Source organism: Triturus cristatus, chromosome 6, assembly GCF_964204655.1.
Source record: "Triturus cristatus chromosome 6, aTriCri1.1, whole genome shotgun sequence".
In the NCBI taxonomy this organism is placed as follows: Eukaryota; Metazoa; Chordata; class Amphibia; order Caudata; family Salamandridae; genus Triturus; species Triturus cristatus.
In genome coordinates, this window is record NC_140589.1 from 1,649,486,191 (window position 1) to 1,649,513,402 (window position 27,212).

At 46.4% G+C, this 27,212-nt stretch overlaps 1 protein-coding gene across 3 annotated transcripts in view; it reads right to left on the reverse strand.

Moving 5' to 3' along the window:
• MTA3 (metastasis associated 1 family member 3) overlaps window positions 1–27,212 on the reverse strand; it is a 988,675-nt gene that overhangs the window by 722,227 nt on the left and 239,236 nt on the right. For all 3 annotated transcript variants that reach the window (XM_085612803.1, XM_085612804.1, XM_085612805.1), the window contains exon 4: window positions 13,313–13,439. In XM_085612803.1, the coding sequence (XP_085468929.1) occupies window positions 13,313–13,439 (127 nt within the window). The remainder of the gene's footprint in view (window positions 1–13,312; window positions 13,440–27,212) is intronic.

Sequence of the window (27,212 nt, forward strand, 5' to 3'; positions counted from 1 at the left end):
GTAGGACGAGAATTTTAAAACATGTGTCCTGTAAATCCAGTGCTGTAATCCAGTTGCCTGGTTCCATGGTAGACAACTTGGGTCAGAGTGAGCATCATGAACTTGTTCTTCGGGAGTTCAAAGGGTACAGAGCTAGGATAGGATGGAGGCCATCCTTCAATTTTCAGCACTAGGAAATAACAGAGTATTCACCAGTCTTGATCTCTTTTGAAAGCACCTTCTCTATAGCTCACTTGGCCAAAATTCTCTGAACTTGTCCTTGGAGTATGAACAAGTGGTCTTCTGGAAGATGTTGTGTTGTAGGTGTCATTGGATAGGACAGGTAGAGAGTATCCGAGCTCCATGATCTGGAGTACCCATTGGTCTAAGGTGATACTCCTCCATCAGTGAATGTGAAAGGTGATTCTACCTCATACTGGGCGATGGTGTGCCCCCAAGGACAAATGAAAGCGTTTTTGAGGCAGCAGGAGGAGGGGTGCTGGAGTTTGTCTAGTACTTGCCCATGGGGACCTGTACGCTCTTGGTCTGCTCCCTGGCCTCTACCCTGAAAGGACTGTGAGGCATCTTAGTACTGAGGCACAAATTGATACTGCCTCTCCGGATATTCCCTACCGAAGCTTCAAAAGGGATGTTAGGGGAACTGCTGAGCAAGCAGAGCTAGGCCCACATAGAGGTAGATGATCTTGCTCTCTTAAATGTCTCTAAGCTAAGTCAGTCTTTACCCCACACAATTTTGAGCCATCAAAGGGCATGCCCATGAGGGAGTGCTAAACAACTGATGAAAACCCAGTGGAGTGAATCCAAGCACACTACCAAAGTACCACGCTGGCTGTGACTGCCCTTTTCAGACAGTTGGTTGTGTCCAGACCTAAGCAAACCGTAGACTTTACAGCATTTTGACCATCTAAGATAATGCACAGTAGTGTCAGCCCAAGTTCTTCTGGGACAGCTGGCAAGATGGCTGCCACCCTGTCCCACAGTGTGTGAGGTACCTTACCGGGATGCATGAGATGTTGCTCGAAAATAGTACCCTGTAAGCATCGGTTCTTGGCATGTGGTACTGTAGATTCACATGCTTTGCATACTCCTGCCATCTAGTGTTGTGTCTGGATATGTGCAAGTTGTTTTTCTTCAAAGAGGTCTTTTGAGTCACGAGGTAGAGGTAGAGTGACTCCTCTTCTTGGCGATGTGCATGGGCATCGACTCTATTGTTAGATTGTTTTATCGCAGGCAGGTGAGAATGTAGTGTGAAGTAAGTGTAAGTAAATAGAGGTCTATGCATATGAAAAGGTAAAGGAACGGTAATGGACACAGGTGTCCTGAAAGGAGGGTGGGCGCATGTGAATCTACAGCACAACATGCCAAGAACAGATGCTTTCAGGTAAGTAACATAATCCGTTTGAGGCATGCCTGGCTGTAGATACATATTCTTTGCATAAACTGTATAGTAGTGCCCTCCAACAGCGGTGGCTAACCTGTGGGTGTTAAGTTGTTTGAAAGAGTGTACATAGCACTGCATGACCTACATTAGCTTGTTGGCATGCTAGAACATCCGCACAAAAATGGATAATGAAATTGTGTGGTGTAGATCCAGCTAGTGGGATTGCCCAGGAAAGCCGTAGAAGCCCCCTTCATGTGAGTAGAACGTGCTCTAGGGGGTGTAGGTTTAATGTAATGTGTGAATGCATTTAACTAACCACCTGACAATGCCTAATTTGGATATGGGCTTTCCCTTATGAGGGGGCGAAAAAGCAACAAAGCTGATTGGTTTTGAGAAAGTCTTAGTTCTATCAATGTAGTAAATAAGGGTGCGCTTAACATCTCATGTATGGAGAGCCCTTTCAGCAACAGTCTTGTTGAGGAAAGAACACAGATAAGTCAACTGATTGATTAAGGTGGTATTGTGATAACTTTTGGAAGGAATTTTGGGGTGGTCCGAAGGACCACCCTATCTTTGTGGAGCTGGAAGAAAAGCCCTTCTAAGGTTAGTGCCTGGAGTTTACTAATACATCTGAGTGAAGTGATGGCAATTAAAAAAGCGACCTTCCAAGATAGAAATTGAAGGGAGAAGTTATGTAGCGGTTCAAATGGTGGGCCCCTAAGTCTTGTGAGAACAATGGTTAGATTCAAGGTAAGTGCAGGTGGAACCCGGTGTGGAATCACTCTTGAGCCCTTCCATAAAGGCTTTGATGACTGGTACTTTGAACAAAGACAGATGTTATCTATTTTGCAGATAGGCAGCCACTGCATCCAGATGTAACCTTATGAATGTAAATGCATGGCTAGAGAGCTGTATATGCAGAAGATAGCCGGCAATGTTTTATATTGTAGAATTAAATGGATTGATACTGTTATTATGGCAGTAATAGACCAATATTTTCCATTTAGCTGCATAGCACGCTCTAGTAGTAGGCCTGTGAGATTCTTTGAGAGTGCTCATACATTCAGGTGTGAGACTGCGATAACCAAATTCTATGACCAAAGGAGCCAAAATGCTAGGTGAGTTGCTTGAGATTTGGGTGCCTAATTTCACCATGGTTCGTAATGAGAAGGTCAGCCTTGAGGGGAACCTTTTAGTGAGGAACTACTGATAGTTCTACAGTGTTGTGAACAAGGGCTTTCAGTCCCATGTGGGAGACACTAGTGTGAGCGTCATAGATGTTTGCCTAAGCTTCCAAACCAGAAATGGAAGAAGAGGGAGAGGCAAGAAAGCATAGGCAAATATCCCTGGCCAATTTATCCATAGAGGATTGGCTTTGGAGAGTGGGAACCTGGAGGCGAAGTTTGGGCATTTTGCGTTGTGCGTGGTTGCGAACAGATCTATTTCTGGAAATCCCCAGTTGTGAAAGTAAGGGAGGAGGACTCATAGGTGGAGTTCCCACTCGTGGACCTGTTGCTGCAATCTGCTGAGAATGTCGGCAAAATCTTTGCCTCTTCCAGGGAGGTGTTCCACTAACAGATGAATGTTATGATGTCGAGCCCAATGCCAAATGGTCTAAGATAGGCGTAATAACTGTAAAGAACGTGCCCCCCTATATTTGCATATAGTACATGGTTGTCATATTGTCCATCGAGACTAAGGCAACCTTGAGGCAGGAACACTTTCACTGCTAGGTGAAAAGCTTGAAGCACAAGGTAGTTATTTTTTTTTTTTAATCTATTTTTTATTAAGTTACAAATCAACACATGGCCAATTTACAGCAATGATCAACTTCCATAACTCTCAGCACATTATCAATCCCAGCATCCTCATGGTCTTCCTTACTAAGCCACTATTGTGTAACAATGTTAATACAGTATTATCCTCTCCTCGATAATCTTCCCAATGGGCTCACGAGTTCTACAATAATACAGGGTGTTAGATTCTTAAATGCCTTAAATTACCAATACAAGTCGTATAATTTACAATAAGCCATCACAATCAAACACCCTCCCCCCTCCCACTGCAGCCAGTGTGTCCGAACCCCTGTTCACCTTAATATAGTAACAGCATCCGTTCCTTCGCATCTTGATTCAGGACGATCGGGGGACATTACCTCTTGGTCCCGGTACTCCTCTTGACCCCCCATTCCATTGTCACAGGGTTAGTCCTATATTCCTATCTCAGTTCTTGGTTCCTCATGGGGAGCCCATCAGACCCTCCCCAACAGGATCCCCTTGCGAGCCAGTCTCTGGAATCTGCAGCGCTATTACTATTGAAGCGCTAGGTAGTTGAAGTGAATACAATAACAAACAAAAACCAGGGATGTTTTTAATATTTCTACTCACTGATTTTGATTTTTGCACTGCTTAACCACCATCGACCCTATCTAAATGCACGTTAGCGACATCATGTAAGATCTGAAGATTTGAACTTAATTCTTCTTCTCTGTTCATGCATTACTTAGTCCTCTTGCATTGGAGGCGAATGTATGGTTGAATCCTAAATGATGTACGCTACTTTTAGTGGCTGATGGGATTCATTATTAATGATTTTGTTCACTTCTTGGCTTTTTCCTGATTTCTTAAGATGCTTATGCACACGGTACAGGCTCCTTTATTTTGACCCTGGTTTTTGTTTGTTATTGCATTTAAGGTAAAGGGATTGGAAACCAGAGGGTCAGTAAATCTTTTTCCCTTGGACCCCCCATAAAAAAATTTTTTTGTTTATAGTTGAAGTGAATAACCTGGTGTTAGGTGTCCCAGAGACCCTGGGCTGTGAGATTCTGTCAGTGAGCACCCCAGCCTGTCAGTGAGGTGTCTGTTATCAGGAGGATGTAGGGAACAGAGTTGAGGAAAGGCAACCCTTTTAACAAGTTGTTTGTGTTCGTCCACTACAGACAGCAAGGAGTATGGCGGTCTATCAACACCAAATCCTCTAATTGACCTTGTGACTGAGACCACTGTTGTACTAGACATTCCTGCAGTGTGTGAATGTGTAGCGATGTTTGTGGCACTATGGCGATGCAGGACACCAATATAACCAGTCGGCGCATGACAGTTCTGACTTAACTGCGGACTTGATTGGAAACGTGGTATTTCCGTTTGGAAATTTTTTATTCTTCCTGAATGGGATTGGCTAATCCCACCTGTGTGTTCCCCAGATACAGTTGAACTTGTAAAGGCTAAAGATGAGGTTTTTGGAAATTGATGGTGAAGTCTATTTGATGGAGCAGACCTATGGCATTTTGAGTGTGTTGTTGGCACAGAGGAAGAGTGCTAGCTTTGATAAGTCAGTCGAGATACAGAAAGACATGGATGTTTAGTCTGTGTAAATGTGCTACTACCACTGCTAGGCATTTGGTGATTTGAGGTGCAGTAGTCACTCCGAACGGGAGGACTTTGCATTGGTAATGTTGCCTGCTATCAAACATCTTAGGTATTTGTGATGTGCTGGATGTATTCAAATGTGAAAGTAAGCATCCTTTAAGTTTGGGGCTAACAGAAGTTCACCTTACAAGAGAAGTGGGATCATGTCTTGGAAAGTGACCATATGGAAAGGATATGACCGGATGTAATGATTTAAGGGCCACAGATTTAATATTGGCTGTAAAGATTAGTCCTTTTTGGGGATTAGGAAGTACAGGGAGTATACTCCTGACCTCTGCTGTTGTAGACAGGTTCTAAATATCTCCTTTGAGCAAGAGAGTTTGAACTTTGAGTAGTGATAAGGTGTTCCAGAGAGAGCCTGTGAGTGCAAGGTGGAATGTTTGGTGGTGTGGTAATGAACACCAGACAATAAGCATATCGAATAATGTCCAACACCCACTGGTCTGATGCTATCAATTCTCATGTGGACAGAAAATTCTGTAATTGACTCCCAAGCATGTGTTGAATGTGCGGGGGACAGGGGAAGGAAGTCATTATTTTGATTTGGGTGTGGCACTTTGTGGGGAACACCTTTGCCTCTACCTTTAGCATTGTTGCCCCTGTAGGAGCCTCTACAGTATCCTCTCGGAGAGGAGTGGTGGCCCTAGCCATGTTGGTATGAGGTAGAGGCATCGGAGGAGGTGGTTTCCAAACCCACTCAGTAGGTGGAACGGCGAAAGGAGCCACGAGGACTAGGTGTCTGAAGTACACCTATAAATCTGGCAGTCTCCATATCCTTCATTTTTTCCAGGGCCAGATCAACCTGGAGACTGAAAAGATGTTCTCTGTTGAAAGGGACATTTAATAGGCTTTGTTGTATTTCTGGCTTCAAGCCAGATATGCAAACAAGGCATGGGCAGGAAGATACTAGTATTGATCCCCCTAGCAGAGGTATCTGCTGAATCTAATGCACAACGGATAGAGGTATTGGAGATGAGTTTTCCTTCAGAGACAAGCTCCTGACCTCTTTTCTTGTGCTCTTCTGGGAGATACTGGAGGAGTTCCTCCATTTTGTCTCAGTGGGCATGGTCATACCTTGCAAACAAACCCATGGATTGGCAACACGCCAAAGGTTGGCGGATTGAGCGGCCACCCTATTACCAGATGCGTCAATGAGTCCTTGTCAGGAGGTGGTGCAGCTTGGGAATTAGCTTGCTTGCAAGCACTGGTAACAAGCGAGTCAGGAGTAATCCGTCACCTGATGTAGATGGGGTCTGATGGAGAGGCTTTATATTTTTTATCCACCCAGAGAGTGATGATTCTAGCTCACGCTGGGTCTTTAAAAATATCCTCTGGATGACGTAGCATAACCTAAGGCATAGGGAGGTACTGGGTAACCCTATACGTGGTAGAGAGTGCCTCGAAATGGAAATCCTCCTCAAGAAGTTCCTGTGTAACCGGACCTCATGATATATAGCGGCCCTACCAATGAGTTCCTGGTATGAGGTGGAATCATCAGAAGGAGATGGCCAAGGAGGGTATAAGTCAGGATAAGTGTCCCCTTTAGGGTCAATTTCATAGGTGGTCCAGGGGTCAGTAGGCAGTGGTCTTGTATCAAACATGTAATTTCCTGTCCCATGGTTGTGGGGACCCTTGAGGTGTGATTTCGATGGGATTTCTCTGAAAGTGAGGTGGAGAGGGTGAATCTGGTAGAGGTGGTGGTAGGGGTGGTGGTGGAGATGGTGGAGGAGGCAGTAAAGGACTGGTGGCCTTGTCTGACTTCATTCTCTTGGCCCGTACCGGTTGATCGATAGCTTCTCCGAAAGATTTCGCATTTCGATGGCGGAGGGGCTGAAACCGAAGCTTAGGTAAAAGAGGGTGCCTAGTATAAGGCTGGCTATGGATCTGCTTTTGGCATGCATTCAGTTTCTCCTGCAACTTATGGAGAATAGGTTCCATGGGCTTGCCAGGGTCGGATTTCGGAGCCAGTTTGGAAGGTTTCAGTGCTGGGGTCAGTTTTTGTTTCAGCGCCGAAGAGTTTGGTGCCGGAGATGAAGCTGGTCGGCTTGGCACTGAAGGTCGATGTCAATGGCTTTGGCTGGTGTTTGGGCACTGTGCCTGAGGGAGGGGCATCTGAATCAGTCTTTCAGTGCCAACCATGGCTGGAAGACAGTGGTGACCGGGAGTCTTGGGTTTGGAAGAAACCGAACATCTCTAAGGTTGAGGGATAGCAGCTTCCATTCTCATGGTCCGTTGAGTCAGTGGAATGTCCTGCATCTCCAAGTAGATCTTGAATTCGGAGTTGGAGCTACTCGCAATGAAGAACGTCTCTTCCTCTGCTGCGAAAGCCTCGGAGTTCTTCCTTGACATTTTGATGGCCAAAGATTTAAGATGTGTCTTCGATATCCCTCTGCTGCATTTCTCGTCGACGTGTGCAACAGTCTCAGAGAGTCTTCAAGTGGCAAACGCAGGTTACAGATGTGATGGAGATCGGTACGGGGGTATTTAGCTTGGCCAGAAACAGAAAGGGGTCATCCATGCCATCACCAGCAGGGCATTCTCTGGTGAACCTGGAGGGGACCAAAATGTAGGCCGCTAAGGGCGAGGCCCTTGAGGGCCACGGGTAAAGTGCATCAATTCGACATGTGATAACGTTTTCTATACTTCAATATGCAAGATGAAGTATGCAATAGAAAACAACACCGACGACGGTGAGGGTGGAGCATGACCCGAAAAGAGCACCATAAGTGTCTTGACCTGGAGCGCAGACACACACATCCGAGACCGAAGGCGAAAAGAAAACAATCTAACAATAGAGTTGATGCACATTATCACTAAGAGGAGGAGTCACTATACCTCGTGACTCGAAAGACTTCTTAAAAGAAAACCTTACACACATCCGGACCCAACACTAGATGGCAGGAGTATGCAACCCATGTGTATCTACAGCCACACATGCCTCGAACATACTAGTTTTGTGAATGTTTCCATTCGTTTGGATTCCCTGTCCAGGGGAGTGGTTGGGGACGAATTGGGTTTGAGGGGGCTAGAGGATGCTTGTACCACCAAGCTTTCTGGTGTGGAGTGCTGGAGCAGATACCAGGGTATCCAGGCACAGGCCTTTGCAGTCTCGCCACTAACCAGTTGACTGGGAGTAAGATCCTGGTTTTGCCCAGGTGCCCACAGAACATTACTGAGAGTCTTGTTAAAAGGTAGCAAACGTTTCTTGGCTGGTCTGTTCTGGATTATTGACCACAGTAATTACATTTGCTTTAACTTCCTGCATAGGGAGAGTAAGATCAAGGACTTGCGTCTCTCTCCGGCTCATCATAGCGAAGGAGGAAGATTCTTCAGTAGCCACAGCCTGTTTTGGAGAGGATAACTCAATGTCTAGTGATGTGTCTAGCTTATTGGCATCCTGCAGGTCTTCAAAGATATCTACTTCATCCACACCCCTTCATAGTAAGCATTATCATTATGTTGTTGAAAGGTTTCTGATTGGAGTGGGTATAATATTATAGTCCAGAGGTTAGGAGCTCAGCTTCAGGGTCCGACAAAACTATTAGATCCGCATCTGTCATCGATGACGTCAGTACTGGCATCGAGGATTGGGCCTTTGCCATTGGTCACGGCACCATGCGTTGAGCTGGGGATGGAGCCGGCGGCACAGGGCTTGTAGAAGGGGTCAACCTCTAACAATTTGATTGGCATGGACAGAGCAGCCAAAATGAATCTGACTGGCATCCACCTATGATCCTTGGGGCCTGATGGTGATCCAGTGCAATTTGGTGGGTACCAAAGATTCCGGTCATGGCCTCTTGCAGCTGACACATTTTGTCCACTGGGGAAGGAGGTCAAGCAGCAGCACTACAGTGGCTAGTTTTGTGGAACCACTCCACAGGTTGGAGGTACCTGGGACATCATGCAACTCTGAACAGTGCAAGTGCGAGACATCGGGGATCCATGTTTTGACTTCTTGTGGGACCTTCTGGACGTACCTGAACTACGCAACTACGATTTGGAGTGCTTGCATGTGCAGCCTTGGGAACAAGTGTGTGTCTGTGCCCTCTATTGCAACCAGCACAGATTCTGAATGCAGAGCTTGGTGATGGCCAATGTGGCCTCCCAGTCTTGGATGGTCTGGCAGTTCATCCTTGCAGGGCAAGGACATGTTTGAATTGTGTGAGACGCAGAGGCAGATGTTGTGGGTGTCGGTCACCAACGACTGCCTGAGACAGTTCCAACCTGGTTTGAACTTGGTTCTTATGGGGCCAATATGTACACACTATTTGAGTAGAAATATCAAAATTTGAGGGAGAAAAGTCTGCCAAATAGACAGATGTCTACCTCCAGATCAGTAGTAGAAGGCGCAGCTTCCAGATCCTGTTTAGTTTCAGGTGAAATTCACAAGGTGAGGAATCTGCCGTTAGAAGGCTTTATCAAAAAGAAAGGAACTGATGACAGCACACAGAAGTGGTGCATATATGGTGGCCCTGAAATCCCATCTGGCGCATGCTGGGTCTGATGAAGAGCTGCACAACGCCACCCAATGGCATGTGCAGGAATTGCTACAAAGGTTTCTGGATCCAATCTGCCACCTGGGGAAATTCACAAAGGGAAGGGCTCTCTTAGAACCCTCTATCGGAAATAATAGGGCTAGAGAAAAGCTACACTCACAGCAGCATTTCCGAAACTTCAAATAGCCCATACAAAGCTTTTTTAAAAAGAAAACAGAAAACTACAGGTACTTAGGTGGTCAGCAGGCAGACCCAACTGTGGAACCAGACACAAGTGTATCATCATCATCCACCACCAGTGTCAACGGTCAAGATTAAGTTCCAATCCTACAGATATCTTGCACTGATGCACTATGATTGTCTGTAATTTTGTTAGGCCTGACTGGTGGATCTGAACAAAAATAATTTAGGGTTAGCAAAGTTTACTAGTTATAGGCCAGGGAGATGAGATGATCATGACCAGCTACTCAAAGAAGATGGCTAAAGATGATAAAGCACTGGTTCAAAATTCATAAAACAAACTATCACATTATAGATTAGAATCCAACAAAAAGAATCAAATGAAGAGAAGCAATTTTTATCAACAATCACAAAAAAATCATATGTGCAACAGCTTCCAGGAGAAGAAACCGTGAGTTTTACCAAAGAAGGAGGTAAGTATAAACATATCTTATTTTATTGTACAAATATATATCAAGAAGAGAATTTTTTTATTTTGCAATGATATACTTTTTTAATCATAAAAAACGGATCAGATGGAGTTAAGTTTTCTAAAGAACATACCATTCTGGCACAATACTACAGGTCTGAACTGATTCTTAATTATCTCATTTTCTTTAAATCCCCTGGTTCACCATCATACACAATTAAAATTTCTAATGCAATAAACAATCATTTACATACTTTAAATCTGCAGTGATTCCTAAATCTCCTTTCATAATCAAACCGTCATGTTAAGCATTACAAACATAACTAGTTTCACCACATTAAATTGCAGCAGACCATACAATACTCTAATTCAAGTTAATCTGTAGCCATCGTATTTAAACAAAGTTCCTAGGTACTTAAAATACTCTTAACCAATACAATCACATACTTTGCTCTACCAACAAGTACCCATATATAATATTCTGATCCGTGTTCGATGTCAATCAGTAAAGTTATTTCAGCGCTCTTCTTTCTTCTCCCTTTACATGCTTTCTTATGTTAGAGAGTTTGTATTCTGTGAAAGAACCCTGAGGAAGCAGCAGCTCACCCCAGAACACGTGTTGGCTTGGCTCAACTAAGAAAATGAAAAATTCTTGGATATCAAATTTAGAGGCTAAATACAATTATAACAAATGTGATCTTTATGAATTTCATCATAGGAAAACACTACAGATGATGGCGACTCTTCAATCGCTCAATTACGATAGCAAGTTGTGACTACAAACAAAATCTAGAGGCTAGACAATTGCAATAAAACATGATCTTTATCAACATCATTATACAAAAATGTTGTAGATGGCGGGGCCTCTTTTTTAAACATAAATAAATGTATATCATTCTTACATTTGAAAAAGAAATCTTGATATGCAAGTTTGTGCAACACAATAAAAATTGTTTATACTTACTACCTTCTTTGGTAAAACATGCTGTTTCTTCCACTAGAAGCTATTGAACATTATCACACTGTCTAATGGTGCTATTGTGAGACAAATGGTAGGTAGGGGGCTGTTAAGCCATGCAAACATCTAAGTTCTTGAAAGAATTTCACCTGAGAACAACCTGGCTCTTGACATAAGGTTGGCACGAAGATCACCTGATATCTCTAAGTAAGCCACCTTAGAGGTTAAACACAAATCAATCTGGTAAATTACAAATAAGGAAGACTAGATTACCAATGGAACCTAGCCCCTAGCAAATGCGACTGCCTTTAAAAATAAAACATTAAGACATGGTAAACACAAGGGTATAGACTCAATGGTATTAACGAGTAGACCCTTGGAATTTGGTTAACAGCAACAACAGTCAGTTACTGGAGCAGAGGGCATCAATTTAGGCCAGACTAAAACATTTCTACAAATATTGCAAAAACCTTTGCCTCCTTCAAACCACCACAAGGTTTCTCTGAAAACTCAAAAAAGCACCATCTAAACACATATCACGGAGAAGGCAACCGATATATTGAAGCATTCCTGAAGAAACAACATTTGCAAATGATAATTGCATGGATGCAGAATCTATTCTCCACAAAAAGCCATCAAGGTGGGCCAGTGGGCATTATGTGCCTAGAATATTTAGGTGTCTGAAAGGATACGCCTGGGAGTAGTCCATGCCGGTGTAGCCTCAGCCTTTCCCTTTTTAGGGCAAAAGTTGCAATCTCGGAACAATGTTGAAGGCAACACCAGATATGCCAGGGGACAAAGCAAAGCTGCGAATGCCCACTGAGTCAGAGCCAATTGTATCAACAGGGGAAAATCACCTCATCTACCTTCAGAAGGATACTCTGCAGAACTTTGAGAAGCTCTCTCTACTAATCTTGGTCAGGACCAGCAGGATCCTGGGGAAAAAGTGGGAAGGCTATAAACAGCACACTCAGCCAAGGGCACTGAAGAACATCCAACTTCTCCCCTCCTGAAATCTGGTACAAATTGGAGAGCAAGTCCCATCCCGCAAAGAGATCGTATACGGACATTTGGAAATTTCCACCTAAAGTTGTCCTAGGTGAGACCATAACCTTGAGGGAAAATATCTGCTCAACTCTGCAAGTAGGTTGTCAACTGCCCTGATCTGTATGACTTTTAGGGACAGCAAGTTTCTATTTGCACAGTTAATCTCCACTACCATTGACAACAATGTGCCAGAACAGGTTAAGCCCTGTCTTAACATAAGCCTTGGAGCTTCTATTGTCCACCTTTAAAACCATTGCTTAGAACTACTGATGCAAATATCCTACCCGCCAGCAAGGGTAGAGGTATATTCTTCTGCATTGAGGAGTAGCCTGCCTCCACTGGGAACAAGAGACCCTAGGTTGGCAAGAATTCAGAGTAGCTCAACCAGACTCTTCCGAGGAGTCCATAGTGCGAATCAGCAGATATAGAAGGATCTATGGGATCAACCACCAATTCAACCTTAATTGAATCTGCCACAGGAGTGTAGTAATGGTATGAAAGTCTGCAATCTGGGTTCAAATGCCCAAGAACTCGTCTTGTAAAGGGACTCAGAAAGAGCCATGATCAAGGGACCTCAGAGACTGGAGTTACTTAGAAGAAAATAAATACTAAATAGTGAGTGCAGTCTTTCAGGTAATCTAGGAAGAGATGAATACACCTTTGCTCACTATACCACCACATCTGCTGTGTCTCCCATACAGTGAGCCATACTCGATCTGGATCCTTTTTTCCATCTGCAACTGCTCGATTTACAGCTGGAACGTCACAGTGCTAGCCTTAAAAAGAGCGGCACCCTCAGATCAGTTTGAAATCCTGCAACAATAAATCAGAAATCTAGACAAAAGGCAAGATGTGACTTCAGGGTCTCTCAGTACCATGCAGATTTCTAATATGCATCACTGTGTACGAGGGCATCTACTCCTCTATGCAGTCCACTTGTGAAAAGGAGACAATTGGGATCACAACTAAATCAAGAAGCATACTAAAGAATTCACAACAGGTTTGGAAAGCGATTATACAGCCAACACTTAAATGCCCATAAATCCAGGGTTACAGTTGTCAGGGCCACAAATGCCCCTTACCAGCAACCAATATTAAGAAGGCCTATGCCTGCTAGTTGTGATTGGAGCCATGAGCAGTACAATACCTCAAGGAGGCGTTTGTCTTCTGTAACAGCCAGCCCGGAAGACTGCCTCAGATATTCTCATAAATCCTTTAACAGATATACACTACTGCTTGAAAAATAAGTGGGCCTACAGTTTTATCAACTACTTAGAAAAATACACTAAATGCCAAATGTTCATAGGCCATGCTTAAACTTGCACCATCACTTGATATCTTTAAGATCATCACCTTATGTGTGTGGCAGGGAGCGATTCATATTGTCGAGAGAGAAACAGTTCTCTGTGTTTTAACTGATGCTTCTGTTTTTCTGTTAAATCTTCTTCTATTGGATTTTCGCATTCTTCTTCAACTTCCTCTGTGATTGTGGGAAGAGACGACATCATTGAACTAGCTCAGTACGGTACAGAAATATGAAATAGTTATCAATCGTTAATTTTGCATTCTAGTTTCATTTTGTTTTCCAATACATAGTGTCACAATAAATACACTCAAACTTTGTGTCGCATATAAATGTAAGAATGATGTGCAGGTGAGTTAATAAATGACAAAATCAACCTTTAATCAGTTTTTGTTGACATTGTACATATAGGCATAATAGCATTTGTGTCATAAACCAAATGTGATAAAAAGCAGTAAACTTGAGCTATTTTAAAACCAGCACTGGCAAAGCCAAGAGACTTGGCCTTGGAGGGCTGGGGCAACATTATTTTTTTTTTTATTGCAAGTATATGTCAGGAAGATAAATTGAAAAAGTAGACATGCCATATGCCTGCACAAAAAAAAAAAAAAAAAAAAAAAAACACTGATGGGGCCATTGTACTAATGATATTTTAAGAAATTAAAATTATTATTATTAGTGAAATTGAGAAGAATAGATCACCATCTGCCCAAGCACTCAAAACTGTGAGCTACTAAACTGCACACTGTGGTGGGCGGAAACAAAATGTGAATGTTTATTCCCAAAACACTCTCTGTATGCATAAACTCTGTATGTACGTTATGAACTTTCTTGAAAAATACTAGGCTGCCAAGATAACTAATGCTGTCTCAAAAGCAAGACCTAAAAAAAATATATTTAGCCACAAATGCATACTTACCTCAATGTCTGTGCATATCTATAAGGATATAACAATTTTTAAATCTATCACTGATTGGAGGGTGAGACTGAGGGATTGAAAGGATATGTGATAAAAATACGGCCATTAGTTTTTGTTCTGAAGGATTTAGCTCAGCCGAGCTGGATCGCGTCAAGAATATTTGTAAACTTTAGCACCCAGAAACAGTAATTCAAAAAAGGTTGCAGTTTGAAGATGGATTCAGGTAAGATCCAGCTTGGTGCTCAATGTGCTCAAAGTATCATATGAAACAGGTTTTGATATCCAGCACTACAGACTAAAATTGCTATAAGATGATAGAGCTCCATAAGGAATGTCTTTGGAAATATCTGAGAACTATAGTAAGTAATGATACTCTTGTATAAACACACAGTATAGTCCACCAAATAGCATCTGTGAAAAAAATCAAAAGTCCAGAACAAACAGATTTCAGATCCGTGTACCAGTTTTTATTTTGAACGTGGTTTCAAAAAGTTCTTATATATACGACATTCAAACAGCCGACGCGTTTCGTCCAGGACAGGACTTCTTCAGGGCAAAGTGTGACGTAAGCAATGTCACAGCTAGTGCTATTGATATATATTATCTACTGGCGGTCACCAGTAGATAGTTATAGTAAGGACCTATTTTCCATAGGAAATCCGCAACATTCTATTGGGAATTTCTTTGGCGCCGATTGACGAATCTTCGCGTAATTCTCCAAACTTTTGGCCAGCTCCGCTCCTAACCTGAAAGTTTCGTGGTGATTTGTCAAGCGGGGGCCGAGAAAAAAGGGGGGTCCCAAAACGCGTTTTCCCCATGCAATTTCCCATAGGATCTGTTGTCGCAGCTACAGCCCGAACCGCTGAACGGAATGACACCAAATTTGGCATAGAGGTAGTCCTCAGTTCCGACTCGTGCCTTTTGCATATTTGGTGTGAATCTGTTCAGTACTTCCTGAGAAAATTAGGGTAAAAAAGTTAGTAATATCTATGGCCGCGGAGGATCCGCGGACCGTACCCGCACCGTAAGCGAACCCTCTCCGAACGGTGCGCGCACCCTCCCGATCGCGCGCTGAATGCTAATTGGCTGTCGAGGGTCTCTCTACATTCAAAACCAGGAACTGTTGGTGGCCATTTTCTGCCTCGGTAGAAGCGAGGCTGAAGAAGCAAGGGGAATAAGTGCGTAAAACATATACAGGGGGCAGAGTGGAAATACTCTGACCCTCTAGAGGTGCTTAGGGGGTCCCAGAAGGACCCCCTGGGGCCCCATTTAAAAAAAAATAAAAGCGGCGAAATGCGCGCACGGTGCGCGCATCCTATCGCGTTGGATGCACGGATTCTCTCGCGGTGGGCGCGCGGATCCATGGCAACGTTTTTTGAAAAACGACAAGAAATCATTGGTTGTATAACAACTTTCTACACTGAAAGGTAGGGTGTATATTTTTGTTTTTTAAAGGTATGATTGTTATTGGTTAACAAAAAGAGATTGTAAGGAACATTATATATGATAAGCTGATATGTTGAAAAGTCAAGCACACTTCCTGTCTTGTGTAGGAACATTGTGTGCTGAACTTGTGACCTGTGAGCTCAGTGCAGTGTTCCATGACCTGTTTCTATGGTAACAGGCAGAAGGCAGATTGGGGGAAGGGTTGAAATGTATTTCAGTTGGAAAGGGTTGAAATGTGGGGGAAGGGAGATGCGGAACGTTTCCGCCTTTGAGAGTGCCTCCGCCCACTCTCAGCTGATGGCCGCCACTATAGGCACCTGCTTGCCTCCGTTGCTGACCAACTGAGGAATGTCGGAGAAGAACACTGCGGAAAGATAAGGGAGAGTAATACAAAAAAAAAGACTGCAAATGAGAACGGGCTTTTCACTGTAAGAATATCGCTCTTTAGCCACCCCTGCCACCTCAGCTGCTATCCTTCGATGTGCTGGGTAACCGAGATCAGCTGCGCGGTGTTTGGGATCCGCGCAGCTAGCTGGCTTACGTTTGGAACTTCGCGAGCAGCCTCGCCGATACTTTCTCCCCGGCGCTGTTTCGTCATACCGAACGGAGGTGCACACAAACGGGAGGCGTGTTGCAGCCTCCGTAAAAGCTCGTCTGACAGTCAGGGGGTTTGGTATCGACATCAGAAAGCAGTGGCGCCCCCGCGAATGACCCGTCGAGGACAGGCGGGACTATCAGCAAAGGCAGCAGCAACCCCACCCGGTCCCACAGGAGGAGCAGAGGTGGCCAGGTTAGACCGTTTAAAATGTGGGGATACATCTGATGCTGCTTTTGATGCTGAAGGGGTACAAAGGGAAGTTGTAACTATTAACCCCCAGTTGGGGAAGCCTATGCTAAAGCTGCTGCGCTCCGGCAAAGTTTCTGCACTATTACGCTCTTGTGGGTCAGACTCGGTTGCCCCTGTTGATCAAATGGCTGATGTGCTTAACGCTGCAGTGAATGAGGGGTGGGGGGAAGCAGAGGAATTAACTAAAACATTTACCTCCTCTTCTGCTGAGAATATTAATGGGAGTAGTAATAGCCCTGGTGTGGTCAAAGAAATTCTTATGCTGGCTGAGGCACTCCCGCAAATGCAATTTAAGGAGCTACACAATGGAGGTCATAACTACAACCGAGAATGCATAGTGTCATCTCCTTCCAATGTAATCTGCGGAGATCTGACTATTCCTACCTCATCAGTACGGGCCAGTGTTGCCCCCATTCAGCAGCGGTCTGGTTTTGGTTCTGGTCCTATTACTGTAAGCCCAGGGTCCCTATCTGATGTGGATTTAATCAGGGCTGGTGATAGCATCGTCAATGGAAAGGAGAAGGCTAATAAATGCTCTCCCAGGCAGTCAGCTACGACGTCTTCCAGCCCCAATCATGACGTAGATACCCAGGAACCAGGTCTTGACACTACTAATAGCACTACTGAGAATTGGAGGATTCAGAAAGGGAAAACTCACAAACAAGGCAGGACTGGAAAAGGTGGCAGAGGACGAGGTGGTTTGAGTGGGACTAATACTAAGGCTCATTTATCAGAGACACTGGAACGGCTGAAAGGGATAGCAAATACTACAAAATCAAGTTTGGAGCGGAGCCCTCTTCGGAAGTGGGTCTCCACAAAGGAAGAAGTCAGATCAATCGTTTCCAGGCTCTCTACTTCAGGACTTCCTGCTCCCCTCCCTGCCGCAACTAGAACTACTCCGGTTTTAAATAACCAAACTGACTCTGCTTCAGGTGATCTCTCCTCTGTCATATCTAAGAGCATGTTAATTATGGAACCAGATGGCCTACTCCCTGGTAGTGTGGCAGCAGTGATCCCTCAGGATAGGTCTCAGATTTTATCTCGGGAGATGGGAATCGAAGCGGAAACTTCAATGGTAGTTACTGGCCAAACTACGACCCCTGTTTATTCTTGTTTATTTAGTGACTTATCAGACCTAGGGGATGCAGGAGCTATTAGGGTGGAGAAATGTCCTGAGGGTTGTTTGCAGGATAAAATATCTGACGAAGAGCCATCTCTCTCTGGGATCATGCAAGCACTTAAGATTCAAAGATTAGAAGCTCGGCAACATTATCAACAAGTTAGGGCTGATAGCTCTGAAATTAAAAAATCACTTGCTGAGGTCACCACCAAAGTTTCTCATTTAGTTGTAGAGGTCTCCGACCTTCAAGATAGGGTGGTTGCAATAGAGGATGATAACTCTCTCACTATGAAGCAGGTCAGTATACATGAGTCGCAGCTGACCAGTGTCCAACTAAAGCTAGAAAATCTCGAAAACCGACAGCGGCGCATGAACTTGAGGGTCTTTGGGATCCCGGAAGGCAGCGAAGGGACCGATCCACGAGCGTTCATTGTTGGTCTTTTTCAAAAAGCATTTCCGGACTTAGAGGATTGGGACATGGACACTCAAGTCTAAAGAGCACATTGGTTATCTCGTGGAAGAAAGAGTGGTAGCCTATCTAAAAGAAATTTTGCAAGGCCTATATTGGTAGCTCTGGGCAATTTTTTGGTACAAAAGGCTATTTTCTTTAAGGCTCGCCCAACTGTTCCTGTCAAAGTGGGTTCCTTTGCTATATTTGTTCGCTCTGATCTCTCAAAACCCACTATGGACAGGCGGTGGCTTCTACGGCAACTTATGGATCCCCTTAAAGCTGTTTGCTCTCAGGTTATTTTACAGGAACCTGCTCGTTTGAAAGTTATTAAAGATGGACACACTTTTTTTTTTAATGAGCAGGATGCAAAAAAAGCTCTTCACAAATGGCAATTAGTAGTAAAGGTTTGAGTTTTGCATATTGCTGTTACTCTCCCTTTTTGATGTTTGTATTATTTCAATACTATATCTTATGGATCTAGAGTTCTTCTTGTGGTTTGATGTTCTTCTTTTCATATTCTTCTTTTGGTCTGGTGGGGGGGGGGGGGTCGGTGGGTGTGGCGGGTCTCGGAGCGGAGTGGGGGGGTGCTCTCTTTTTGCTGTCTTCTAGGACAGCTAAGTCTGGGGGTTGATTCCTTTACATGGATACTGGGTGGAAGTTGTCCTTGGGTGGGTTGGACGAGTCCGGTGGATGGGTGGGGAGAACTGGGGGTTAAAGGGTCACGGTACATTGGGTAAAGTAATATAATTGTGGTTGCAAATTCATTATGTCAGTTTATTTACAGATGGACTAAGTAATTGTAGAAATAAAATGAATCTATTTTATGTCAAGTAGTAAATTTAAAATTATGATTTGGAATGTATGTGGACTGAATCAAGCTAATAAAAGAAGACTGGTTACGGAAGAGCTGAAAGTTTTTAAACCAGATATCATTGGCCTTGTGGAAACACATGTGGCTTTTAAAGATAGAAACTATTAAAAGCAACTAGGTTATGATATAATTATCTGTACATCACAGGCGGTGTCTATCCGGGGGTTAGTACTGTTGAAAGCGAAGCACTCTATGTTCAGAACTCTGCGAACTAAGGCTGATTCTAATGGGAGATGGGTGATTGTTTAATCATATTATGACAATCTGTACAATATATGGCCCGAATAATGATTCTCCTGATATCTTTACCTTTCTTAGCTCAGAATTATTAGATTGGTCCGGGGATCTTGTAGTGATGGGTGACTTAAACTGTATAATGGATAAGAAAATTGATACTACGAATACTAAAGTTAGAAGTTGAATGAGCCGGGTGAGAGTAGCAATTCAAGACCTGCTTTACTTACATCAGTTAGAGGATGCCTGAGTATTATATCCTACACAACCAGGTTTTACTTACTTCTCTCATCCGCATAAACATTATTCACGGATAGATATGATTTTTGTTAAATACAATATTTTGGAGAAATCTAGTATGGTGGTATGCCCTAAGATCACTTCGGATCATAATCCCATAATGCTTACATTAATGCTGGATAATGATGAAGGTGTTAGGTTTAGAGATTTTTCATTTCCCAAGCATCTTCTTAATATTTCAGACTATATTATATTCATGCAGAACAAGTTACTTACCTTTGGTAACGATGTAGCTGTAAGAAACATTAGTTAGTTAGATTCCTCACCTTAGAATATACCCAGGCGTCAGACTGGATCCGGAAGATTTTTCGTCAGCAATACCCCTTGCGCGTCGCTAGGAGTCGTCTGCGGCTCCGCGTCAGTCGTCGGCATCGTGCGCCGGAATGACGTAGTCGGAGTACTTAGACGCCGCCCTCGCGCGCTGACGTCAGTTCTTGTACATAGCTTTCCGCGCCAGGAACGCAGAGCCATGCAAGAGACCGACACTGGTGCCAAAAATAAAATCTAGGGCCCTGAAAGGGATATCCTTAACCCTAGATGTCAGTTTGCAGAACGGGGAGGATGGGTGGGTGGGTGAGGAATCTAACTAACTAATGTTTCTTACAGATACATCGTTACCGAAGGTAAGTAACTTGTTCATCTGAAAGAAACACGTTAGTTAGATTCCTCACCTTAGAATAGATACCCAAGCAATACCATCCCCGGTGGTGGGTCTGCGAACCAAGATCACACCAGAAAGTCCTGGAGGACAGAACGGCCAAAGAAGCCATCCCTCCGGACTTGGCTGTCAAGGCAATAATGCCTGGCAAACGTGTGTAGCGAAGCCCACGTCGCCACCTGACAGATGTCCTGCAAAGAGACACCCCGTCCCAAAGCAGTAGTAGCCGCTGTGGCCCGAGTAGAATGGGCGCGCAGCCCAACAGGAGGGTCCTTTTTTGCCAAGGAATAACAAATTTTGATGCACAAAACGACCCACCGAGAGATGGTCCGTTTGTGCACAGCTTTCCCCTTCTTAGCACCCACGTATCCAACGAAAAGTTGGTCGTCCACCCGGAACTGCTTTGTGCGGTCCAGATAAAAGGAGAGCGCACGTTTTGGGTCCAGACGGTGGAGCCTCTCTTCCTCTTTGGAAGGATGCGGAGGCGGAAAGAAGGTGGGCAAGGTGACAGGCTGCCCAAGATGAAAGGGGGTCACCACTTTCGGAAAAAGGAGGGACGAAGCCGAAGGACAACCTTGTCCGGATGAACAGAGAGAAAAGGAGGCTTTGATGATAAAGCCTGGAGCTCACTCACCCGTCTAGCTGAGGTGATGGCTACCAGAAAAGCAGTCTTAAGCGTCAGCAGACGAAGAGGACAATGATGAAGAGGCTCAAAGGGACCACACATTAGAAATGTGAGAACAAGATTCAAGTCCCACTGAGGCATCACAAAAGGGACAGGAGGGAACGTGTGAGTAATGCCTTTCAGAAAGCGTGTAACTACAGGGGACTTGAAAAGAGAAGGCTGATCAGGAAGCCGCAAGAAGGCAGAGTTGGCAGCAAGATAACCTTTCAAGGTGCCCAGGGCAGAACCCTGCCGGGCCAAAGAAAGAAGAAAGAGGAGAACCTCAGAAAGAGGGGCGGAAAGGGGATCCACAGCCTTTGCTGTGCACCATGCCACAAATTTGTTCCACCAGCAGGCGTATACCGTCTTTGTGGAGGGACGCCTGGCTGCCAGAATGATATCACAGACTTCAGGAGGCAAGTCAAATGGCATCAACTGCCGCCGCTCAATCTCCACGCATGGAGGTGGAGGCTGGTCAGGTTCGGGTGGAGGACCGTCCCCTGCTGCTGCGACAGAAGATCCTCCCGAAGGGGCAGACGTATCGGTCAACATACTGAGTAGCTCGGGATACCAGTACCTTCGTGCCCAATCCGGAGCCACCAAGATGACTTTGGCCCGGTCGTGCCTGATCTTCTTCAGCACTCTGGGCAGAAGTGGTATAGGCGGAAAGGCGTACAACAGACCGCAACTCCACTCGTGACGAAAATAGTCGCCGAGCGAGTGCCGCCTTGGAAATTCCTACGCGCAGAACTGCTGACACTGCGCGTTCTCTTCGGTGGCGAATAGATCTAACCAAGGCTCTCCCCACTGCAGAAAGAGGCCTTGCGCCACTTCGGAGTTCAGGCGCCATTCGTGATCCATCATGCACCGGCGGCTGAGTTCGTCTGCTCTGGCGTTCAGAGAGCCCGCCAGATGTTGAACCACTAAGGTGACGCCCTGGTGTTCCAGCCACGTCCAGAGGCGCAGAGCCTCCTGACAAATGGTCCACGACCCCACCCCGCCCTGTTTGTTGCAATACCACATGGCGGTGGTGTTGTCCGTGAACACCTGCACGACACTTCCCCTGACAGAGGGAAGGAAGGTTTTCAGTGCAAGTCGGATCGCTCTCAACTCCAACAGGTTGATGTGGAGGCGAGACTCCGCCGGAGACCAGAGGCCTCTGATCTCCGCCTCTCCCATATGGCCACCCCATCCCAGGAGGGACGCATCCGTCACTACGACGTGCTCCGGTTGGGGAAGGGAGAGGCTCTTGCCCGTGACCCAATCGCGGTCCGTGAGCCACCACTGCAACTGCTGTGCAGTGCCCTCCGAGATCAAGACATGGTCGGACAGGTTGCCGTGATGCTGGGCCCACTGCAACTTCAGGTCCCACTGCAGAGCCCGCATGCGCCGCCTGGCGTGATGCACTAGTAGGATGCAGGAGGCCATCAGACCCAGAAGCCGCAACACTAGCCTGACCGAAACCCAGGATAGAGGCCGAAAGATGGGAATCAGGGCCTGTATATCCCGGACCCGCTGTTCCGGATGATAGACCCGGAACTGCGCCGAATCGAGAACCACTCCGATGAAGAGGAGCGTCTGAGAGGGACTCAGGTGTGACTTCGGCACGTTGATGGAAAACCCCAGCAAATGCAGGAGATCCGCCGTAGTCTGGAGGTGGGAGACGACGGCCTGGGGCGAGCCCGCCTTTAACAACCAGTCGTCGAGATAGGGGGAAGACTGGAACCCCTGATCTGCGCAGATGAGCTGCGACCACCACCATCACGTTCGTGAACACCCGAGGGGCACTGGTGAGGCCGAAGGGGAGCACGGTGAACTGAAAATGCTCCTGGCCCACCGTGAACCGCAGGTAACGCCGGTGGGCCGGCAGGACGGGGATGTGGAAATATGCGTCCTGCAAGTCCAACGCTACCATCCAGTCTCCAGGGTCGAGGGCAGCTAGAACCTGAGCCAAAGTCAACATTTTGAACCGTTCCTTCCGGAGGAAGGCATTGACGTTCCTGAGGTCCAAGATAGGGCGTAGGCCCCCTTTGCCCTTCTTGGGAACCAGAAAGTAGTGGGAATAACAACCACGACCTACTTCTGGGCTCGGAACACGCTCGACGGCCTCTTTGGCCAAGAGGGCCGAAACTTCCTCTCGCAGAAGATTCAAATGATCCTCCGAGATACGGTGGTGCTGCGGTGGCATGGCTGGAGGGGTCGTCTCGAAGGGGAGGGAGTAGCCTCTTCGGACGATTTGCAGCACCCACCTGTCCGAGGTGATGGTACGCCAGTGGAGCAGGTGATGGCGAACTCTGCCGCCCACTGGCGAGGAATGGGCCGGAAAGCTCGGACTAGGAAGGCTTGGAGGCGGATGCTGCCGGGGTGGATGTGGGCAGACCGCGTCGTCCTCCAGAACCGCCTCGGCGGAAATCACGTCCGCGACCAGGTTGGTTCTGCGGCTGGTGGCTAGGGCACCCCCGTTCCTTGGCCACGAAAGGGGCGAAAGGCGGAAGTTTGCGACTGCGGGCCGAGAGGCCCAAGGACTTGGCCGTAGCCCGGGAGTCCTTAAAGCGATTCAGCGCACTGTCCGCTTTCTCACCAAAAAGGGGAGTGCCATCAAAGGGCATGTCCATGAGAGTGCTCTGGACATCCCCCGAAAAGGACTTGGACCGCAGCCAGGTGTGACGTCTAGGCACCACTGTGGTAGAAATCGCCCTACCCAGCGAGTCCGTAGTGTCAAGCCCACATCGGATTGCATGTCGTGCTGCATCCCTCCTATCGGCCAGAGCCTGGGTAAGTCGTGTCTGGGCCTCCTCCGGACACAGGGGCAGCACGTCCTCCACCGTATCCCACAGAGAGTGGGAATAACGGTCCAAAAGACAGGCGGTGTTCAAGGACCGCAGACCCAAACTAAGGGAGGAGAACAGCTTTTTGCCAAACTGTTCCAGTCTCTTGGAATCCCGGTCCGGCGGAGCGGTCGGGAAGGAGGATTGGGAGGTAGAAGCCTGGATAACCAGGCTCTCGGGGGTGGGGTGTTGGGACAGAAAACTGGGGTCGCCCGGAGCAGGGCGGTGGCACCTGGCGACGTTCCTGTCCACAGGAGGGTCTGTGGAGGGCTTGGACCAGGTGCCCTGCAGAACGTCAATGAGGGCCTCATTGAATTGCAGCAGAGGCTCAGTGGAGCTTGCTGCAGACTGAAGCACCTCAGTGAGGACGTTAGTCCTCACAGCCACGGCAGGCAGCTCGAGCCCAAGGGCTGCGGCCGCCTTGCGCAGCACCACAGAGAAAGCAGCACCCTCCTCCGAAGCCACAGTCGGAGGAGAGATGAATCCAGTGTCTGGAGAGGTATCCAGACCACTGGCCTCCCCCAGTTAATCTGCCCAGTCCTGTGATAGCTGAGCCTGAACGGCCATAGGGTCCTCGGACCCCTCCCAGTCGCCCCCGTCATCCGATTCCTGGTAAACAGGAGGAAGGAGCGGAGCCGGGCGATAGACATAATGTGTCTCTAACGGCGCCGTACGCGGCGTCCATCGACGCCGTAACGGCGCCGGATCCGGAGCGGGGCTGAACTGGTGTCGACGCCGGCGGAGGAGGCGTGACGAGGTCGACCAGCGTCGGCGGGGACTCGGGGACGAGTCCCTCGGGAACCTGCGGCGTCGGGGCCGAAGCCGGCGACGGCGCCGGAGCCGCCGGCACGCAAGGTTGCCCAGTCGGGTCCGCGGGGCCCGAAGGCGCGTCAGCGGGAGTCGACGGCGGAGCCAGGCTCCTCATGGCCGCGAGGAAGGCACTGACTTCCGCCGGCGCTGCGTCAGTCCCAGGGACCGGCGGGTATGGGGACTTGCGCAGCGCCTGCGGCTCCGCTGGAGCCGCGGGGGTGGAACCACCCTGAACCTCGGCCAAGTCACGCGACCGGCGAGGGGAGTCCGAAGAGCGGTGTCGCCTCTTGGACTTCTTGGAGTGCTTCGACTTACTTGAAGACTTGGAGCCAGACGAGCGATGATGACGTCGGCTGCGGCTCCGCGACCGATCCTTGGACCTCCTCCTGGACCGGGATCGAGAGGGGCGCGGAGCAGAGTGGCGAATCTCGAGGAGCTTACGGGACCGCTCCAGTCTAGCCTTCGAGGTCAGGGCCTTGCAGTCCGAACACGACTCCGCGTCGTGGTCGAGGCCCAAACAGTAAAGGCACCGGCGGTGATGATCCGTAACCGACATCAAGCGGTTACAGTCAGCACAGGCTTTGAAACCAGGCATCCTACCGGCACCGGAGTCGAGACAAGATAAAAAAGGATCAAAAAACGTAGTCAAAAAAGACTAAAAGGGGTAGCTCTCCCGGATCTGCGCTTACTGGCGCGGAAATAAGAAGAACTGACGTCAGAGTGCGAGGGCGGCGTCTAAGTACTCCGACGACGTCATTCCGGCGCACGACACCGACGCCTAGTGACGCGCAAGGGGTATTGCTGACGAAAAATCTTCCGGATCCAGTCTGACGCCTGGGGATATTCTAAGGTGAGGAATCTAACTAACGTGTTTCTTTCAGATAGAAGCCCTTAAGGAATACATTGCTAATAATTTACATTCTAAATCTCTTGCATTTGTTTGGGATTGTTTGAAGGCATATGTAAGGGGGGCCACACTCCAATATATAATTAAACAAAATCGGTCTCTTTTCAATTTAATGGATAGTGAGCATAGGAAGTATATGGAGCTAGAACAGCACCATGCCTTATCCATTGCTTTAAAAGATGTGGAGGAGCATCAAATATATTTACAGGTCGTAGATATGAGAGCAAAGCTTAGCAGAAGACTTAAAGATAAAGTGGCAACTAATTTTATTAAGTATAGAACTCGGCAGTACGAATACGGCGAACGGGTTGGACGAGTACTGGCCCATCAGTTAGCAGATCAAAAAGCTACGGTCTATATAAAAAAAGTTATTGGGTTAAATGGTAATGTCTTTTCAAAACCGCAGGAGATTGTGGAACAGTTTTGTTTATTCTATACTGAGTTGTATAGAAAAGCGACAAGTTTCAATATACAGTTAGCTAGTACTTACCTACAAGAGAGTGATTTGCCGCGACTGGACCCGGTTCAGATTTCAAGCTTGGAGAGAAATGCTGATCTTGCAGAACTCAATCTTGCAATTGGGGCACTGCCCACGGGTACAGCAGTTGGGGAGGATACTATACCACTCTAATTTTACAAAACATTCAGGGATCTTTTAGCTCCAATTTTGCTAGTTTTGATTAATTGGATACTTACGGGTGGTGATTTTCCCCCTTCTTGGAATAAAACTAATATTGTGGTATTCCCCAAAAAAGACAAGCCACCTGATAACTTAGGCTCATATAGACCGATATCTTTAATTAATTCAGACGCCAACATTTTTTCTAAACTTTTAGCATCCCGTCTTGCCCCTTTGATGCATTATTTAGTATCCGAAGAACAACACGGCTTTATTCCTGGTAGGGATACTGTTACGCATATTAATACTACTATAGCCGTATTTGATGTTGCAAATCACTTGGACCAGCAGATTGGGATGATTATGTTGGATGCCGAGAAGGCCTTCGACCGGGTGGCCTGGGGCTCTTTGTGGTGCACGATGGGCTCTTTCGGCCTCGGTCGGAGGTTTATCTCGGCTATTCAGAAACTCTATTATAAACCCTCTGCCAGGATTAGGTATAGTGGCTATGCCTCGTCTGTGTTTAGTATTGCCCGTGGTACACGGCAAGGGTGTCCGCTCTCCCCTTTATTATTTGCATTATAGCCTTTTATTAAACATTTACTTAATAATATGTCCATATTACCAATTGTTCTTAATGGTATTCCTCTGAAAGTTACCGCATATGCGGATGATATTGCTGTGTTTTCAACAAGGCCAGTAGAAACTTTCTTAGAAATAGCACAAGAGGCGCAGAGATTCGGATCTTTCTTTGGTTACAAATTGAATTTGAATAATCTATTTTCAATTATGCACTGACACCTGCCCCATCCTCATTAGGTATTACAACGTCAGCTATATATTTGGGGGTCCGCATCAGCGCAAGTATTGATGATATATTTGATTTAAACTATACATCGCTTTTGAAAAAGGTTACTAATGACCTACGTAGGTGGCAAAAGCTCCCGTTGACTATCATTGGGAGGTGCAATATCGTAAAGATGAATATATTGCCAAAATTTCTCTGTCTTTTCCGTGCCATTCCTTTAAGAATCCCAGTGTCATTTTTTAAGCATTTAGATAGTGTTGTAGGAAGCTTTATCTGGAATTATCGAAGAGCAAGACGAGCGCTTAGATACATTAAGTTGTCTTTCAAGCAGGGAGGTTTTAAACTTACAGACTTTAGAATGTATTTTTGGGCCGCTTTTGTCAGTCGAATCCAGTCCTTATTAACGGGACCTGAGGGGAGGAAACCCTGGCTTTCATACCAGTTGGCATATGGTCCAAATACTGGCTT